The 19,331-nt window shown below is 57.6% G+C and overlaps 2 protein-coding genes and 1 pseudogene across 8 annotated transcripts in view; 1 reads left to right on the forward strand and 2 right to left on the reverse strand.

Moving 5' to 3' along the window:
- Window positions 1–5,629, reverse strand: part of ZNF775 (zinc finger protein 775) — a 35,811-nt gene extending 30,182 nt beyond the window's left edge. The window contains exons 1-2 of the mRNA XM_025039003.1: window positions 4,875–5,629; window positions 3,348–3,424 (exon numbers count right to left, since the gene is read on the reverse strand). Coding sequence (XP_024894771.1) covers window positions 3,348–3,378 — 31 coding nt within the window. The 5' untranslated portion in view covers window positions 3,379–3,424; window positions 4,875–5,629. The remainder of the gene's footprint in view (window positions 1–3,347; window positions 3,425–4,874) is intronic.
- Window positions 1,309–1,428, forward strand: LOC112469987 (annotated as a pseudogene).
- An 8,813-nt stretch (window positions 5,630–14,442) lies between the features above and the next one.
- REPIN1 (replication initiator 1) lies at window positions 14,443–19,324 on the reverse strand. Of its 7 annotated transcripts, none has more exons than XR_001517704.2 (3): window positions 18,533–19,324; window positions 15,086–17,140; window positions 14,443–14,812 (listed from the first exon to the last, which is right to left on the reverse strand). XR_001517704.2 is itself a non-coding variant. In XM_025039024.1 (3 exons), exon 3 carries the CDS (start codon window positions 17,124–17,126, stop codon window positions 15,411–15,413), a length of 1,716 nt encoding a protein of 571 aa, XP_024894792.1. In that variant the 5' UTR covers window positions 17,127–17,140; window positions 17,849–17,997; window positions 18,533–19,324; the 3' UTR covers window positions 14,443–15,410. The 7 variants fall into 7 exon arrangements, 6 of the variants coding, with proteins under 6 accessions (XP_024894792.1, XP_024894791.1, XP_024894790.1 ...); XM_025039024.1 differs by adding an exon at window positions 17,849–17,997 and having other exon boundaries at window positions 14,443–17,140; XM_025039023.1 differs by adding an exon at window positions 17,805–17,997 and having other exon boundaries at window positions 14,443–17,140.
- Window positions 19,325–19,331: the final 7 nt, after the last annotated feature.

Genomic DNA, 19,331 nt, shown 5'->3' on the forward strand with positions numbered 1-19,331 from the left:
CCCCTCACCTGCTTGGACCTCAGCTGTTCAGCAACCTCACCTTTCTTCAACAGAACCAAGAACAAGAAAGTCGGCCAGAAAGGTCTTGGCATCCAGAACAGGTGTCGCCTTGTACTAAACCTAGTACCCTTTACTTCTGAGAGTCCTGCACACGGCTGCTCAGGTCTGCGGGGGCGCTTTGTCCCTCTAGGTCAGTAGGTACCGGTCCGTGGCCTGTTAGGAACCGGGCCGCACAGCAGGTGGTGAGCGGCTGGCAGTGGGCGAAGCTTCATCTGTATGTGCAGCCGCTCCCCAGCGCCAGCATCACCGCCTCAGCTCCGCCTCAGATCATAAGGCATTAGATTCTCACAGGAGCTCCGGTCCCAGGTGCCAGAAAGGCTGGGGACCGCTGCCCTAGGTGATGGACATCGGCTTGATGGAAAAGGTCTGCTACAGACACTAAACACAGACGATGATTCCATTTATATGAAGTTCAAAGCCGGCAAAACTAATCGAGGAGGCAGAAGGCAGGATAATGGTCCCCTTATACAGGGCACTGTGACTGGAAGAGGGGACTGCCGGGGTCCTGGCAGTGTGCATGCTGCTGCTTACATGAGCATGGTCATAAGAATTTATAAGGATTGCGACCTACACATTTTTCTATGTGTCACACTTCAATAAGAAGTTTAGAGTCAATAAAAAGTAGGTGAAATGAAACAGTTGTGAACAAAGAGGTTCTGGACGACGGGTTCCAATGTTTAACAACAGAATCGGCCCAAAGGAAGCAGGAAGCAATTAAAAGATAGAAGTTGAGCTTATAGGATAAAGGGAACATATAGATATGAAAAGGATTCCTAAAATATGGTATGGCAGTTTGAAAATCTACATAAAATGGATGATTTTGTGAAACAAATATAAATGAATAAAACTGACTCAAGAACGGGTAAAAACATATCTATATAGTCAACTAGAAGAGGCCGAAAAGAAAGCTCAAGTTCTACCTTGAAAAGGAGACACGGGCCCCTCACCTGTATAAACAGGTTCTACTAAAACTTCAAGGGAAGGATTATTCCCAGCTTTCATAAACAGTGACAGTGACTAAGAGGAGAGGGAGGGACGGAGCCTACAAGCTACCATAATCCAAGATCAAAACAAGACAAGGGTGGGGCGGGCAGGAAATTATAGCTTTATGGTTCTCTGCTAGACTCCAAGAACAAACACAAGACCATCGGCAAAGCAGGTCCAGCAGTATTAAAAGAACAGCACAGCAGGACCTTGCAGAAATGGCTCAGGAGAATCCGTGACAGTGAGTTTTAAAAAGTGGAAAACCACTACGGCCACGCCACCCTGAACATGCCCGATCTCGTCTGATCGCGGAAGCTAAGCAGGGTCGGGCCTGGTCAGTACTTGGATGGGAGACCACCTAGGATAGACCAGGGGCTGCAGGCGAAGGAAAAAAAACAAAAGTGGAAAACCTTATACCATCTCCACAGGTGCGGAAAGTCATATGACAAGATTCAACAGCATTTCTGGAGGGAGAGAAGGAAGAAGGGAAGGAGGGAGGAGGAGGAAGGGAAAGGGGGAAGCTCTTAGTAAAGTAGGAGCATCAGGAGACTTTCTTAGGTTGACAAAGGAGCTATGCTAGAAACTGTGGCAAATGTTATAACCAAAGGCAAAAGATTAGAAGTCCATTCAAGTCAGGGACAAGACGAGGATGCTCACTGGCGATGCCATTCTTCAACATTGTCCTTGAGGAATTAGCCAAAGCATACAGGGAAAAAAGAAATATATAGAGAGAGATGAAAGGAAAACTATCACCTAGAATGTACGAGACGACCCACTGACAAAGTATTAGCGATGAAAGAGTTTCAACAAGATCGCCAGATAGAAAAACATAGAACGATTTGTAACTTAAAAAAATGGCAATAAAAGCTAACTGGGAATAAACCTAATATATGTGTAAAGCTTATATGAAGAAAACTCTAAAACTTTATAGAAGTGATCAAGAAAATGTAAATAAAGGACAAATACGTCATATTCCTAGATGAGAAGAAGCCCTTCACGCCAAAACGATGCTTAAATTCAGTGCAACCCTAATTAAGTAAATTATAAAATTTACCATTGGCACAAATCGCCCAGAAAATTCTAAAAATGAGAAAGGGAGATGTTGGCCTCTACACTAACAGCTAAAATACTACCACCACCTACTAGAATGGCTAAAATCCCAAACACTGATGACAAAAAAATGCTGGCGAGGGACGCAACACGGTGCAGCCACTTTGGAAGACAATTAGTCAGTTCCTTACAAAACTAAACGTACTCTCACCGTGTGATCCAGCAATCACGCTCCTCGCTATATGCCCAAAGGAGCTAAAAACTTATGTCTATGCAAAAACCTGCACACAGATGTTTACAGCAGCTTTATTCAGAATTGTCAGAACTTGGTGCAACCGAGATGCCCTTCAGTGGGTGACGGGTGAGCAGCGGCACACCACGCAAGGGAGTACTATTCAGCAATAAAAAGAAAGGGACCATCGAGCCGTGAGAAGACCTGGAGGAAATGTAAGTGGACGCCGCCGCTGAGTGGAGGAGGCCGTCCGGACAGGCCCGCGCGCTGCGATCCCGCTCACATGTGAACTAGCGCTCCCCTTGCGCGTTTACCTGGGAAAAAGGGCCAAAATGTTTGGAACCGACTCTCCTAGGTTTTCCTGTAATTATGGTAATGTCTCACACACACACACACACACACACACACACGTGCGTGTGCGCGCGCACACACAAAAAATTCAAACTGACAGCCCACACGGAGCTGGGGGACAGACTGGGAAGGGGGTGGCATCAGGACACAGCCCGCCCTGCTTCGGGCTATTTCCTCACAAAGGGCTCTAAGTGGGTCAGCTGACGCAGACCATGAACTCTGAGTGACCCCAGCACCGATGCCAGTTATGGTGAGGATGACAAGGACAGCAGGGCTTGTTTTAACCCCTCGTCCTACCCAGAGTGCGGGTGTTCAATGTTTGACCGGCATGACCACCATAAACTCTGCAGCAGCACTGAAACACCTCGCCACTCAATCCCCCCACAACCCCGCACCCCGCACATTTCTACTGGGGGGTGGGGCACGCATGTTCCCTCACATGGCAAGTCGTAGGCTGTGCTTTGTCATTTTCTTAGCTCTCAGAGTCTGTTTTGTTCCATTCTTTGACATGACCTTCAACATCCTGGTCCCACCCTGCAACTCGACCCTCTCTCTAAGCTACCGGTGAGGGAGGGCAGCAACTCATCCTCAGCTGGCTGCAGAGGGACAGGGGGGACAGGCCTGGGGAGGGGGCTGAGGCTGGCTCGCACCTGACCAGCTTCTCTCTTACCTGTGCTGGCACCAGCCAGGCCACGCTCCATCCTGGAGGCCCCACGCAGGCATCGGCACGCGCTGCCCGCCTGCGCTCTGCGGGTGAGGCGAGGCAGAGAGAATCGGTCTGTGAGACAAGGACGAAAGGGGCGCCCGGCCCCCCTGCCACCTCGCAGACGCAGCCCCGCTCCTTCAGGAGCTTTTCCACCCATCGCCTCAGTGGAAACGTGCAGGTGTTTTTAATCGCACATATACCTGCTAGGCAGGTAAAACAGGCACCATTCCTACTTTATGAAGAGGTAACTAAGGCCAGAGAGGGTTGCTGACAGGCCCGGAGTCACAGAGGTGGCCGAATGGGGACACTGGGCAAGGTCACAGGCCTACTAGCCCCCAGACCGGACCCATAGAGCAGCATGTGAAGGGCTCCCCTCCCACGCCCCATCCCCCGGCAGAAACTCAAATAGGTTACGGAGGGAGAGGTCGTACAGACACCCCGGAAGGCAGAGTCCCTCCAAAGTCACCGGCCCCTCCTCTCTCAAGGTCCCCATCCATGTTCCAGTACAAAACCCCCCTCCCCGGGGAGCTCTCCGCACCAGCACACACACAGCCCAGCTGGGGTGCCGTCCGCTGATCTGGGCTCATCTTTTGTTTAGCACGCAGGTTGTCAGGACATTCCCTGATGGGCTCACTTATTGCCTGAACACTACTGGGGACAGGTCACGCTGCTCGGATGCCTCAGGCTTTGCGCTGGCTGCCCCCTGCGTGGGGTGCCGCTCCAGACCTCTGCAAGGCCCCCCTCGTCTCTTTCAGGTCTCGGCCTAGATGCCGCCTCCTCGGAGTGGCCTTTCCTGGCTCCTCTGGGTCGGATCGCAGCCCAGCGCCACTGCACACTCCTCCGTGACACTCGGCCCCCTGATGTAGTAGTTACTTGTCTGCTTATCCCTGTCATCGCGAGGACAGCATCTTTTCGTGCCCACTGCAGAGTGCCTGGGGCCTGGGACAGAGGCCCCGCACAGCGGGCACTCACAGGGATGCTGGGCACAAACGCTGCCGGCTGACCCACACTCAGAGGGGGGCTGTGGGCAGGCGGCCTGGGGTGCATTTTCTCCACCCAGTGCCATGGACTGCCTCTCCTAAGGATGGGGACCTTGTTTCACACGCCTGTACCCCCTTTCTCCCCACAGTCCCAAAGGGCCCAGCAAGGACCTGTGGCTGTCGGCTCAGCTCCAAAAGCTGTGACCAAGGGGTTTTTCCAGGCATCAGTCAGTGCTTCCTTCCGGGCCCCTCGGCTCAGCCCCATCACAGGAAACCCAGTCTTACCTTGGCCCCCAACCGGGGCCTTCAAGAGCCCCCCAGAGACCTCATACTAAGGGTCCCCCCTTCCCTCTCCCAGGTCCCCTTCCAGCAGCCACTCCTGGGGCAGGGACCCAGGCCGGGAATCTAGACCCTGCCAAGAGGGCAGGTGGGAGGGGAGAATCTAAAATATAGAAAAATCATTTTCCCGGGTACGAAAAGGAGAGAGACGCCCCTCCCCCTAGCGGATTACCTGCGATGTGCGTCTCTTTCTGGTATGAGGCTTATTCAGTAATAAAACTGTCTTCAGTGGGGAGCTTTTCTGAGTTGGCAGATTTTGTTTTTAATTGTATTTCCCCAGCAAGAGTCTGCTCCGCATCCTCCTGTGGTTTCCTAGAGACACTAAAGCCTGCTGTGGTGCAGAGAACCGGGGGGGCCTCGGGAAGAGGAAGGGAAAAGGCCTCTGGGGGGCCCTGGTGGATGCCAGTGCTCCTGCCTTCGTGCCACCTGTCCCCTAAAGGTTACTCTGCATCCTTCGCCTCGGGGAAGCCTCTCGCCAACGTCTGCCTAAAGACGCTCAGGGGACGAGAGGACAGGAAGGCCACCTCGACTCTGGGAAACCCAGTCGGGCAGCTGGAGCCACAGTTCAGGGTGAGGAGGGTGGGCGGGGCTTGGCCTTATTCACAGAACCCCAACCCAACGCAACAAGAGGCCCCGTGAGCCCAACCAAGTCAGTCCTACTTGATCCATTCTGTCTTCCAAGAGGCAGCAGGGCCTAAAAATCGCCTCAGGTGGCAGAAAGGCTCTAATTCACAGTGCATTAACTCCCGCGTCCCTGGGAACTTCTGTCCTGGCCACGGCAAGGTTCGCGGGGCTCGTGGTCCAAGTAAGATGGAAGCGGACATGGAAGGAAGGGGACCTTCCTGGCTCCCCAGAGGAGAAGTCAGACATGAGAGGGCGGGGCTAGAAAATGAGGTGAGAGGACAAGAGGACAGGAATGGGGACAGAGCCCCCACCCCAAAAAAAACAGGAGTGGGCCATGCCCCCCCCCCCCCCGCCTGTGTGCTCGCTCAGGCGGTCCATCCAGAACACAGGCCGGCAGGTGACCTGACGACAAACCCTGAGACAGCCAACCACGGAGAGGTCCCTCTTCGCAGCCAGGTCTCTCCAGGTCAGCCGGGCCACCAGGCACATCCCCCCGCCTCCGAGCTGTGCCCTTTCCGCCCTCCTCACCCCACCTGACACATCTGTCAGCTGACCTGAGAGATACACAGGAACCCAGTGAGTAAGCTGCCCAGCAAAATGCCCCGGCCGAAAAACAGGAGGCAACGGAGGCCGAGCTGCCACCCCCACCAGTCCCCGCAGGCCACTTGGCCCTGACCCCAATCTCCACTGACCTTTCCCCTCCAGGCCCAGCAAGCTCTGTGGAGACCGGGATACACGTCCCCCTCCCCAGGTCCTGGCTCTGAGCCTTGCCCGCCTCATGCAGGTCTGGCTGCGGTTGGGATGGGAGCCCCTCAACCGGAAGGCCTCCGCTGGGGCAGCTGCCATGACAACTGCCAGACCACACAAAGCCGGGATTGTGGCCTGCGGCAGGTGGTGAGGTCTGGGGGCAGGGGAAGGTAACAAAGGAGTTTTGGTGTTAGCAGAAACTTGGGGGTGGAGAGCAGCTGGGGTGAGGAGAAAGCCTCGGCGGAGAGGCAGTGAGGGGACCTGTCCGGTCTCCCCGCATCCTCCCGGCCTCAGGCCCTTGAACTTTTCCTCCAGCCAGACACATCTCCCCTCACAGACTCAGGCCCCAGGTAGAGGAGAAGCGGATGGTGCCTCCTGTGTCCTTTGTCACCAGCGGAGCAGGGACTGGCCACCCGCCCCCGACCGAAAGCTGAGGCTTTGAGGGGTGGCATCTCCCCAAACCCTGGCCAAAAGCCCAGCTCCCAGGCCCTGCGCAGCCATGAGCCCCGACCCAGGCCTGCACCCAGGGCCTCAGTCTGCGGCTGCTCACTTACGCCAACAACGCTGCCCCCACAGGGGTGGTCCCCCCCAGGTGCCCCCTCGCACCCAGCGGACGCCCCTCTGAGCTGCCCCTTGCTCCTGCACCCCAGTGGGGCTGCCATGCTCCCCCACCTTCCCATTAACCACATCTGTCCCAGCCCTCAGCCGGTTCACCCACCTAGTGTTTGGTGCATCGCCCACCCACTCGGCCTCCCGCCCTCCCCCACTCGCCCCCTCCCCGCCTCCTCCCCTCAGCAGCTCTGGCCGCCCTGACCCACCCGTGGGCGCTCAGGCAGGTCAGGCCCCGGGGAGCGGGGCTCGAGGCCGGGCCCAGGCCGGCGCGGGCAGCCCTGCGGCGGCTCTCAGAGTGCCCTGGGGTGCAGGGCTCTCGCTCTCGGGGATGGGGGCTCCCCTGATCACCTCGATGTTGACGGCTACGGGAAGGAGAGGGGGTGGTCAGCCAAGACGGCAGGAGGGACAGGGACCCAGCACCGCCCGCGGCGCACCGACTGTGTGCCAAGCATCACCTTTCCATCCCTCGTAGCCATTCGCCATAAGAACCACGGCTCCGAGGAGCTAAGCTGCCTGCTCCGGGTCACACGGCTAGTGAGCGCTGGAGCCAGGACCCAGCTGGCGTCGGCCCGCCCCGCGACCACGTCGCTTCCCACGAGAAGGTACGAGACGTCCCAGAACTTAAAGTTTGCTTTCTAAACCCACGTGCAGTTAAATTCCTATAAGTTAAATTAAAAATCTATTTCTCAATCACAACAGCCACATTTCGAGTGCTCAACAGCCGCCTGTGACTAGAGCTACCATAATGGACAGCAGAGAAGAATATGTCACGAAGTTCTGCTGGGCGACGGGCAGCAGACCGGACACTCCAGGAAGGAAGGCCTTGCCCCGCCTGGTCCCTGATATGCAGAAGGGACTCAGTTTATATTGAATGAATGAATGAAACAAATGCAGGACTAAAGAGGGGGTGCCTCTATCCCCAGTGCTTCCTCACTGACAATAGATCAGCCTCTCAAGAGGAGTCGATGTTCTCCGCCTGGGAAACCAAGTTTCATTAGCGTCAGTGGATCTTTCATTTGAAATAGATCATCATAGGCATATGAGAAGAAACTCACACACAAACACACCCAGACATTCACATCTACCAGCTAACACAGCTCAGTAAACAAAAGTCAAAGGTGCAAAAGCACAGAGATACCCAAACATGAGAACACCTGCACAGTTGTGCACGCAAAGTACAAAGAAATTGAGAAATTGAACAACTCAAGATCCAGAGACTCAAGCACGCCCACTGAACCACGTCAGCACAAACAACCCAGCGCACTGGTGGGGATGGAGACGCCCACCTACCCTCCCAGGGCCACGCCATCCCCTCTGGCCCTCTGCTCCAGGAACCAAACCCAGGAAGGCGAGAATGGAAGCGAAGCAGCCACAGTGAGCCAGGAAGCCTGGAGGAGAAATCAGAGGTAGTATGATGGGGACAGTCACTTGCTGGGTTACCTGTGCCGGGCAGAGGAGAGGCATGAGGCCAGCAAGGCCGCAGCTGGCTCGGGAGAAGCTGGAGGGACAGAAAGCCCTAGAAAGAGAATTAGGCTCTGCCCAGCTAGCCCAGCGTAGCAGGAGCCCTTCCCCAGACAGGACTGTGGGCACCCAGCCCAGAAGGCAGCAGCGGGCCCTACCCCGATCCCTGTGAACCTGGGCACCGCCAGGGCAGGCTCCTCAGCCCAGTCTCCCCTTGAAGGCTGGGAGCCCCGAGTTCTAGCCCACTTGTCCTTGGCAAGTCACTTCCCTTCTAGTCCTAGGTTCCTAACGGCGACAGTGACTGAAAATACCTGCTCCGCAGGTTGGTTACAAGCATCAGGTGAAGGAAGTCTGTGGGAGCACTATACTTTCTGAACCTTATAAACCATCTCCTACTCCAGCATCTTCACTGTGGTCCTCAGTCCTCGGAGAGGGGACAGAGGTGAGGAGCAATGCGGAAGGGCAGGCCATCCTCCCACAGAAAGACTGTGTGGAAGGGGAAAGTGCCAAGTTAGCCACGTGACCCCAGGCCAGCCACTTTCATTCTCTGGGCCTCAGTTTCCTCATCTGCAAATGGAAATAATGCTTGCCCCTGTGCACGGAACTGCTGTATCAAATGAGGGGGTGGGGCGCAGTATGAAAGGACTCTGAGAAATGTTGACAAGGTGAGATGAATTCTTTCTAGGTCACGGCCATTGCCACATCCCCTCCCCACTCCCCACCATGTAGGATTGTACCACAGGGCTGCTTGGTAGGAAGAGCCGGGGTCAGTGACCTCAGTTCCCATCTGCCGGCCTTCCCTAGGAACCAGGCCTGTGGACAGCCAGGGCAGCAGCTCTTCATGCCTGTCCTCTGCCCGGAGGTCCCGATTCGACCCGACGCCCATCCCTGAGGCACCTCCTTCCAGGACTTCTGCCTCTACCTGCCTGACACGCACATCTTTGCTGGAAATGTCCCACCCCCACCTCCCTGCCGCACACCTGTCCCACACACAGGGCGTCACCGTCACAGTCTCTGCTCACCCATCTCTCGTTAGAAGAGAGAGCTGCATCCACATTCTGCCACCCCAAGTCTAGGACTCAGGAGCCTGCCAGGGCCGGGACCCCCATTACCTGCTACACTTTGAACGGAGGCGGGGGAGCACGTTTTAATCTGTGAACACTTTTCTACTCTTTGCCGCATTCAAGGAGCTTGGAAAATAGGGAGTGTTTCCCCCTTGTCAGATGAAGCAAGCGAGACCCAGAGGTGACACTCCTGCCTCAGAGAGTTAGACGTCAGGTCTCCTTCCGCCCACTCTGACCACCTCCTTCTCTCCAGGCCGCCTCACCCCAGGAAACCTCGGATCCCTCAGCTTAACTTCCTTCAGGGGCAGGTGCACGGACCAGACCACCTCTGCCACTCCCTGCCCTTTGCCCTGGGCCTACCTGGCCTCCCAGGGGAGACAACGAGTCTTCATCAGGCCCCTTGAAAATGCCACCACCTTTCACTACCACAGAGCGTGAACCCTCACAATCCATAGGTCGCTAAGTCCTATCAGTGTTACTTTTTAATACCTCCAGGCCTCCTGCTGCTGCCGCTCGCTGCCTCAGTTCAGGCCTCACCCCTGCTCTACTGGAGACTGTGCTTCCAATCCATCCACCACTCTGAGCAATTTTCCTAAAACTGCCATTTGGACACGTGACCACTTCGCTGAAGATACTCGGTAGATCCTCAACACTTTTCAGGTTCAGCTAAAAATTTCTTGGCAAGACCACTTTGAACCTGGCCTCTGCTCACCTCTCCTCACTGCACCCCAATCTGCCCCATTGTCCCACTCTGCGGCCCTGTGACCTTGCCTAGTTGTCGCACGCCTGTGGCCAGTCCTGGAATATTCTTGCCCAATTCTTTCCCGCCCAGTGCAGATCAGGGACCACTGTGACCAGGAAGCCTTTTTGGATATGCCAGGGTCAGCTGGGGGCCCTTCTCTGCTTAACCTGTGCACCCGCCCAACCCAACCCAGCACCACCCACATGGTATAACGATAATTAGTCTGTCTCCACACAAGGCTGTAAACATCTTAACACAGGGAGTGTTTTTCTCTCCCCGACACCCAGCCCAAGGTCCCGCATGCTGTAAACCATGAGTAACAATTTTAATGAAAGAACATTTAAATAAAAGAAATGTAAGTCCAAAACAGATTACAGAATTTTGGAAGCTCGGAGTTGAAGGGAGACCAGTACTCTCTAATCTCTTCATTTCACAGATGAACACAGGGACCTAAAAAGAACAGCCTACACATTCTGCCCCCAACCTCTACGGCTTTGACCACACCCAACCTGGCTCTAGCTGACCAAGACCCACTCCAGGCTCCATCCTACCTGCTCCCTCTGGGAACAGAAGGCTGCAGGGAGCAGGTGGCATCGCCATACCCTCCACCTTTACAGAGGAAGAAGCCCCCAGCCCCTACGCCACCCCCACTGAGATCTTGGCTCCCATGCCCATTTTCCTGCAATAAGAATTTCGGGGAGACCCCTAGGCACACACTTCCAGTTTCTGTGGTGCTTCCCTCTCATTGTTCTCACCCCAACCCTTAGCCTCGCTCATTTAATGATTTATTAGGCACCTACTATGTGTCACTCTGCTGCGAGCACTGGGGTTCCTGCCCTCCAGAGGCTCGATCTTTCGAGGATATTGTCACAACTCCCGAACATCGGGACAGCGCTGTAGCAGAGCGCGCCTGGAGGGCCGTGGGGGAGGGTGGGGGGCAGTCCCGCCCCCCACACCACTCACCACCCGGTTCCTCCCGCTCTCACAGGGCCCCCTCCTGCTCTCTAACCTGGCCTGCAGCCCCTCCCACGCACGACCCCGGCCCCTGGCCCCACGGGTTGTGTGGGGCTGGGGAAAGTTCGGTGCCGGAGGGTGGGGGGCTCAGGGGACCCCGAGGCCCCTGAGGCCGCCTCCAGCCCGCGGCTGGGTGGAGGCAGCGCGGGAGAAGCGGAGCTGGACACCGGCTCCACTGCGCGGTCCGTCCCTCCGCACGCCCCACCCCGCCCGGATTCAGAGGGACTCGGAGGGAGGGGACGGGAATAAATACCTTTGACTTTGTGGCTAAGGTTAACGGGAACTGCCACCCCGGGGCGACTTGGGCACTGGGCTCCCCAGCCCCGCCAGTCCCGGGGCACACGCGCCCCCCATTGGCTGGCCAGCTTGGCCATCCCCAGGGCCGCCCCGCCGCCTGATTGGCTGCGCCGCTCAGATGACCAGCTTGGCCCTATCAGAGGAGCCCGCGGGGCGGCCCCTTTGTTCTCTGGAGCCAATGGCCTGGGGGGGCGGGCCGACCTCGCCTCCCGCGGGGTCCGGCGGGGGCGGGGGGCCAGCGGTATTAACGCGTTGACCGCCAGGCACCGGACCCGGTGGAGGACTCAGAGACGGAGGGGCGGGGACGAGGCCAGGCTGTGACCCGTGTCCGCGCTGGCCGCCGCTCCCTCTCCTCCCCTCCGCCCGGCTCTCCCGTCCGGGCCCGCGCGCTCCGAAATCGATCTAATCGCTCGGCCACTCTCCGCCCGCCGCCTGTGACGCGCCCGCACCGCTCTTGGTGCCGGGGTCCCGGGGAACGAGCACGAACCCCGCTCGGACGCTCACACGCGAGCGTGCACGTGACATGGTGGTGCTCGGCACTACGGCACACCCGGTGTTGGAGTGAGATGTGCGTGTCTCGTGTGACAGGAGAGAAATCGCCTCCGCACCCGCGGGGCTCGCCACGTCGAGGGCACGTGATAAACGACCCCGGGTCTCTCTCTACGAGAGACTAAGACATCATTCAATCCAACCCCTCGCCTCCTCCTTGAGGAAACGGTGACATGCGGAGGTTACTTTCCTAGGCCAAGTGTCACTGCTGCTTTAGAGGCGGGGTCCAGACGGCCAAGGCGGGTCTTCTGTTCCCAGAGACTTCCTCCTCTACTCGCCCTGACTGAAGGAAAGGCTCCTTTATGTCAGTAACGTCCCTCCCACTGCCACCTCACAGGGACCAGCTACATCAGCTCCCACCGGGCAGGACGCTCTCCTGAGCTGCTTAGAAACCGCCTTTGGGACATAGGTTGACACAAACAGAAGCTGGCATCTCTCAGACTTCCTACACACCTTACCATTCAGCGAGTGGATCTTATTCTAACTAATCAGTCAGCAGCTGCCTACTAAGCATCTGCCATGGGGCCAGCTGCTGTTAGCCTCCCTGGGCGAGATTCTAGCAGTTCAGCCACAAACTTTGTGTGCACTTTTTACAAAAGATACTCTGTCCCTAGATTTTGACTTATTCATCTATAAAAGAGTTGATAAGATTCTAGTTACATACTTGCCTTACTGGATTTTTGCAGGACCCTAACTGGATCTATTGTCTACAGGTGTGTTTGTAAAATAATCCTCCGGGTATCACTAGGCCATCGACTCTTTAAAGATTCATTCGTGGAGGTAAAGTCATTTCCACCTCCTAGGCTTGTTTCCTTCTCTACAGAGTGAAAGATTTCCTCCAGATTGACATTTCATAACCAAAGGTATCTCAAGGGTAGAAAGAATGAAGCGTATCTGAGATCCTTTTTCCATTAAGCGAAAACAAACAAACAAACAAAAAACAGGTAAGCTACACATACACGTCTGCAAATGCACGGGAAACGATGGAGGGTGGAATGGGGGAAACGGAGGACTTCCACATTAAAAAACGAATTTAAGTATGTCTGCATTGTTTAATTTTGATGAGATAATACTTTTGTAATTGTAGAAGAAGAAAAAAAATAAACGTAAAACCTTGCACTCTTCAGAAGCGTGGCTCCTGTCAGCCAAGCTCTGATCCCTCCAACTGAGGAATTTCCTCCTTCGAGACTGCTGTCAGTATGTGCCATGATGAGCAGGCCTTGGGACCCACTAGGCCCCCGAGGGACTCCAGAACTATGGGCAAGTTCATTCTGTCCCTGCCTTACCAGACCCCTCAGGGCCACTTCTCTGGCTTTCCCTGATCTTTGGACCTCTCTTCACCATCTCTACTCAAAAGCAGTGGGCAGCATAGCGCGAGAGGACAACGTCCACCCTCCCCATACACCAGGCATTTCCTAAAAGGTGATTTTCATCAAGTCAGGAGCGCTGGTCAAGATTCCCTCTCATCCTTTTCCCCCAACCCCAATACTAACCCCAGACGCCTGAGGACCTACTTCCTGCTCCCTGCCCATCACCCTCAGACATTTACCTACTTTCCTGTTCGACATCCTCCCCCTTGCCCCCCAAAGCACTGTTCCCTTCCCTTGAAGCCCTGACTCCCTTAGGGAGACATATTTAAGTGAGGCTCTCTTGCCAGCACACCCCCAGGCTCTAAAAGATAATTTACCATCAACTACACAGGTTTTTAAGTGGCCACATAACCCCATAAGCCAGTATGAAGCTTTGAAGCTGTCTGCTTCCTTCCTACACACTTAGAGACCCACCCACCGCCATTCCTCTCTCTACTCGTTATTCGTGTACACATATATGTCCACCCCAGACCTACACCTCCTAGGGGGGAGGATTGGGGCTTAGCTTTGTATAAACTCCCAGTTTCCATCCCAACATCAAGCACACAATAGGTATTTAATACTTATCTTCACTAAAAGCAGCGACATACCCAATAAATATACGGCCGGGGTCAAAAGCACAGGTTCCAGGAGTCAGACGGACCTCTGGTGATCATGTTACATGACCTTGAGCAAATGCTTTCATCTGTAAAAGAAGAGTACCTACTGCACAGGATTGCGTGAGATATTTAGGTAAACTTCTTTGCAAGGTGCCACTTACATAAACTAATCGTGGCTGCTATTATTATGCACCAGACTATGCTAGGTGCCAGGGATCTACACAGAAATTACTAAGACTGGTAGGAAAAGGGCCTATTGATACCTGTCAAACATAGACGCTCCAATTTGTATGAAACAACAGTGCAGGGAAGCATCCATAATAACAGAAACGGGGAACTGCAGCAGGCCGGCCGGGGAGGTACTGCAGGACAGACGGAGTCAAATCGGACCTTTCCCCCTGCTAACTGGTACCTGACAAGTCTGCCTTGACCCCACAAAAGGCTGAACCCCTAGAGAAGTAGCCCTAATTGTTGGGTGTGCCCGGCCTTCCCCAAGGAAGGACTGGAGGCAGGGTACAGAGGGGCTCAAGTCGGGGCACCTGGCCTGTGACCGAGAGCCCACATCCCCCAGCCTCCTCTTCCTCGGGGCTTCTAAGGACTGCACCACACCTACTCCCTCAGACGCCGCGGCTCCCCAGAGAAAGGAACACTTCTCAGCCACCAGTTCTAAAACCAAATCTTTATTCTCTAGTTTGAAAAGGAGGGTAAGTGGTTGTTCTGTTTAGTTCCAAAGAACAGAACAAGGCCCAGTAGGTAGAAATGATAGGAAAGCAGATTTCATTCATTATAAGGAAGAACTTCTAACAATTAGAATTATCCTACGTTAGAACCAGGGCCTCAGCAGGCGGGGACTCCCTGTCACCTAAGTGTCGCAGAGGCTGGGTGTCCAGGTGCTAGAAATGCTGAAAAGGAAACGCCCCTCTTCTCCCGTCGGTGGAGGCTGTTACCAGGGGGCAGTCCTCTCTGCAACGTGGGGTTATGGAAGGAGTGAGGGCGGGCCGGGGTGCTCAGACGACAGCCAGGGGATGCTCCTGGTGGGAACAAAGCGAGTCAGGCAGGAGGGGAGTGCCCTGGGGCTGATCAGAGCTGAGACCAACGGCAGACGGGTCTCTCCAAGTGTGGGCGCCAGTGCAAGGGCAGGAGGGCGGGCTGGCGTGGGGGGGCTGGAGATGGGTCAGAGCAGCTCAGCTTCGCTCCCAGCGCTCCCCAAGAAGGCCAGCAGGTTCTCCCGGGCGCCCCGGACCTGCCGCCCACTTCTCCCAAGCGCTCACCCACCCCCTAAGCTTCTAAGGACCGCACCGCACCTACTCCAACACCGAGCCAGAGGAATTCATGAAGGACAGGGACGTTAAGGCGTTGACACCACTGAAGAAGGGTCTTCCTGTCCCCTGGGGCCCCTCCAGGTGGATGGTGGGTGGAGCTGCAACTGCTGCTTCTGCAGGGCACAGGACCATGTGGACAGAACCTTAGCAAACGCCAGCTGGAGGCCGGGCTCCCGGGCCCGTGCGGGGTGACCTCCCTCTCTAACAGGGCCCAGCTCATTCCCGGCCTCTCCCACCCCTTGCAGCAACACAGGTCCCAAGGCCCCCTGCGGTGCCCCTCCGTGTGAACCGCGCCCAGGCCGCCGCCTCAGACATCATGCTTCTTTTGATGGGCCAGGAGCTTCTCCTCGTCGTCGAAGGTCTGGCCACAGATGGCGCAGCAGAAGGCGCCGTCCCGGATGTGGCTCTTGCGGTGGGTGATGAGGTTGGACTTCTGGCTGAAGCTCCGGTCGCAGTCGGGGCAGGCGTAGGGGCGCTCGCCGGTGTGGATGCGCCGGTGGGACACCAGGTTGGACTTCTGGCTGAAGGCCTTGCCGCAGTCGGGGCAGACGTAGGGCTTCTCGCCGGTGTGGATGCGCCGGTGGGCTGCCAGGTAGGGCTTGTGGCGGAAAGCCTTGCCGCAGTCCGGGCAGACGAAGGGCCGCTCGGGCGCGTGGTCGCGCCGGTGGGCTGCCAGGTGGCTGCCCTGGGAGAAGCGGCGCCCGCACTCCTCACAGGCAAAGGGCCGCTCCCCAGAGTGGACGCGGGAGTGGGCCACCAGGTGCGTCTTCTTGCCAAAGTTCTTCCCACACTCGGGGCAGGTGAAGGGCCGCTCCCCCGTGTGCTGCCGCTGGTGGGCCCGCAGGAAGCGCTCCAGCCGGAAGCTCCTGCCGCAGTCCCCGCAGCTGTAGAGAGACGGCGGGGCTTCCGCCTGTTCCCGGGGGGCCTCTCCCGGGGCCTCCCGCAGAGGCGCGGGGGCAGGCTCCTGAGCGGGTCTCAGTCGGGCCTCCGGGGTGGGCTCCGCCGAGGGCTCCAGGGGCCCGGCTGGAAGCTGGGGGCTCCGCGAGCCGGGGGTGCCCTGCGCAGACCCTTCGGATCGCTTGTGGATCTTGCTGTGAGACAGGAGGTTGGGTTTGTGGCGGAAGCGGCGCCCGCACTCGGTGCACGGATAGGGCTTCTCGCCGGTGTGGATGCGCCGGTGTGAGGTCAGGTAGGGCTTATTGGTGAAGCGCTTCCCGCACTCGGGGCACTGGTGGGGCCGCTCGCCCGTGTGCACGCGGCGGTGGGCGATCAGGTTGGGCTTGTGCCGGAAGCGCTTGCCGCAGCAGGCGCACTGGAAGGGCCGATCGACCGCGTCCCCGCCGGGCCGGGGGGCTGTCACCGCCGGGCGACCCCTGGGTCGTGGCCCCAGAGCCTTGGCTGCTGCCTCCTCCAGGGCCTCGGCAACGTGAACCCGCTTGTGAGCAACCAGCTGGTCCCACTGGGCAAAGCTCCGGCCACAGTTGCCACATATGAAGGGCCGGGCCTCGGGGGCAGGGGGATGGCGCCGCCGCAGATGCACTCGGAGCTGCTTTCGTCGCCAGAAGCGTCTCTCGCACTCGGGGCAGGCGATGGGCCGCTTTGCAGCCGAGTGGGCCCGCAAATGCAGAACCAGGGCCACCCAGCCCCGGAAGCTCTGCCCGCAGAGGTGGCAGGCAAAGCCCAGGTCTGGGGTGGCAGCAGCGTGGACCTGGCAGTGCAGCTCCAGGAAGGGGGCGTGGCGGAAGCGACGACTGCACTCAGGGCAGGGCAGGGGCAGCCGGGCCTGGCAGTGTCGGGCGTGAAGCCACAGGGCCACCCAGCCCGGGAAGTGCCTTCGACAGTGGGCACAGCGATGGACCCGACCGGGGGCTTGGCCTCCCGACTTGGCCACAGAGGTGCCTTGTAACCTCAGCCCGCGGGGCTCCTTCTCCAGGGTCTGGGGTGACTCCTGGGAGGGCCCCGAAAGGAGTTGGGGCTGGGCCGGGCCCATGGCCAGGGGGCCCCTGCAGCGACGTTCCAGCATCGGCTCTTCCTGTGCTGCGGGCAGAAAAGCACGGTCACTCTAGAGACCTGGTCGCCGGCCCCGGTCCCGCCCTGGCTGCCCTCACCCCCTGGACTCCGAGAGCCCCTGAATCTGGAAGGCTCTTCCGTTTCCTCGTAGGTGCTTTATGATGTTAATCTGGGTCTTCTAGACATAATGTTTCAAGTATATTTGTCATCAGCCTTTAGTGACCCTGGAAACTACCAGAGGGAGGGACTTCTGACACTTCTTGGGATCCCCTGACGGCGGCGGACGGCGGCCATGCGTCTGGCATAAAGTAAACACGCCAGAGTTGGCAGCACACACGTTCCTGCAGCAGCAGAAAGCGCAGCGCCGCCCCCTGCGTGCTTCACGCCTTCCCGAGCGCGGCCCTGCTGCCTTCTCTTAAGGGCTCCTATTTCCTGTTGCCACATCTGAGCTTCACGGCAACTGTGAGGCTGGACGAGCAAACATTAAGCTCCCAGCCTGACAGAGAAGCAGCTGTGAGGCATAAAAGGTGACAAGACTAGCCGAGGGAACAGAGTAAGTCAACGGCAGAACCGAGACTAGGGGGACAGGTTCTTCTCAAGCCCCGGGCCAGTGTTCTTTCCTCTTAAATATCTGGGTTTGTAAAGACCTCACAGAAAGAAATTTCTATAGCCTTTCATTCCTATTACCCACCCGGCTCTAATCACACCACAGGAGCCACTTTCAGCCTTCCTCACCTCGGTCTCTCAGGGTAGAAGCCTGGAGAAGGAGCGAGAACGGCCCTTCCGGGAACAGGACGGGGGCGCTGGTTGCTACTCCCAGCCCAGCACAATGCCGGGCCACCGCCTGTCCAGACTGTGCCCACGCTCTGCCCGCCTAAAACCCTCTACCCACACACGCACGATTAGGACATCACAGGAGCGAAAGCTCCCCACAATCCAGGGACACCCACAGCCTGCTGCCCTCGGGGCCAGGGCCCTGGCGCTGCCTCCCCCGGGGTGGCAAGGATTATCGGGGCATCAGAAGCAGAGGAAAGAAGAGACCGTAACCTCCGTCCCCTGTCCAGTCCTGCCCCAACCCCGCCAGGGGCCGCCCCACATTCGGCAACTCCACAGCGCCAGGGAGCCCAGAATCCTGCAGGACAGCCTTCTAGCCACTGAGGGGTGGGGTGGCGGTCAGACCCCTGAGGGACCCTCACTGCCTGCCCACAAGCTCCTGCACAACCTAAATTCCCTAGTGTGCACTCCGCCCCCGAGCAGATGTGACCCACTCCCAACCGCCAGACTGAGCACTTGGGAGGCTCCAGGATGCGAGAATGGGATCCTTCCCCCTCGGGCGCCTTCCTTCCCCAGGATGGGGAGCCCCCGAATGCTGGGGCTCTGGGAGGAACTGGGAATCCAACAAAGAAGGCCCGACTCTACCCTGGAGACTGTGGAGCTGGAGACGAGGCTTTTTCCAGCTCCTCCTGGGGATACTCCTGCGACTGCAGCGCCTGCTTCGGCCCACACTCTGGCCGCCCCCAGATGTCAGAGAAAACTGCAGCAGTAAAGACACCCCTACCCCCATGGCAGAGCTCAGGCCCCGGATTGCAGAGAGGCCAGCCTTACCTGCGGGGAGGGGAGAGAAAAGAAGCATAAGGCTCTGAGCTCCTCCAGGGCAGTCATCTTTGTGTCCTCGCCAGCCACAACCCCCTCCCCCACCGAGGCCTCACACCCGGCCGGCAGAGTGACCTTAATGGATATTGGATTTATAAATGAATGTGTCCTCTTCACCAAGGAAGTACACAGCTGCGTTTGCGGGTCACTTCCTCCACTGGAAAGGTCACAGCACGAATGCCCCATGCTGATGGCCAAAGGCCGGCCTATGGCAGCAACTCTGGAGTCCCTGCTGACTCCCCTCCCCCCTCCCTCCTCCCAACAGGAATTCCAGGCCCGTTTCCCAAGGGGCTGCGCAGGCGAGCGAGTGTGACCAGGACTCGGGCAGAAGCCCCTTGCGCGCCCCGGAAGACAGAGGGCCGTGGAGATCCCACACCCCCTTTTGTATTCGCTCGCGTGCCCCCGACCCCGTTCGCGGACGCACGGCTCCGCGCTCCCCGAGTGGGCCCTTTCGGGTCCCCGAGCAGAGCGCGCACCTCGCGGAGCCTGTGCGCAGGTGCGCGGGCTCGTCCCCCAATTCGGTCCGTACGTCCCCCCCACCACACACACACACACACACAGCGCG

Source organism: Pteropus alecto, unplaced genomic scaffold, assembly GCF_000325575.1.
Source record: "Pteropus alecto unplaced genomic scaffold, ASM32557v1 scaffold48, whole genome shotgun sequence".
In the NCBI taxonomy this organism is placed as follows: Eukaryota; Metazoa; Chordata; class Mammalia; order Chiroptera; family Pteropodidae; genus Pteropus; species Pteropus alecto.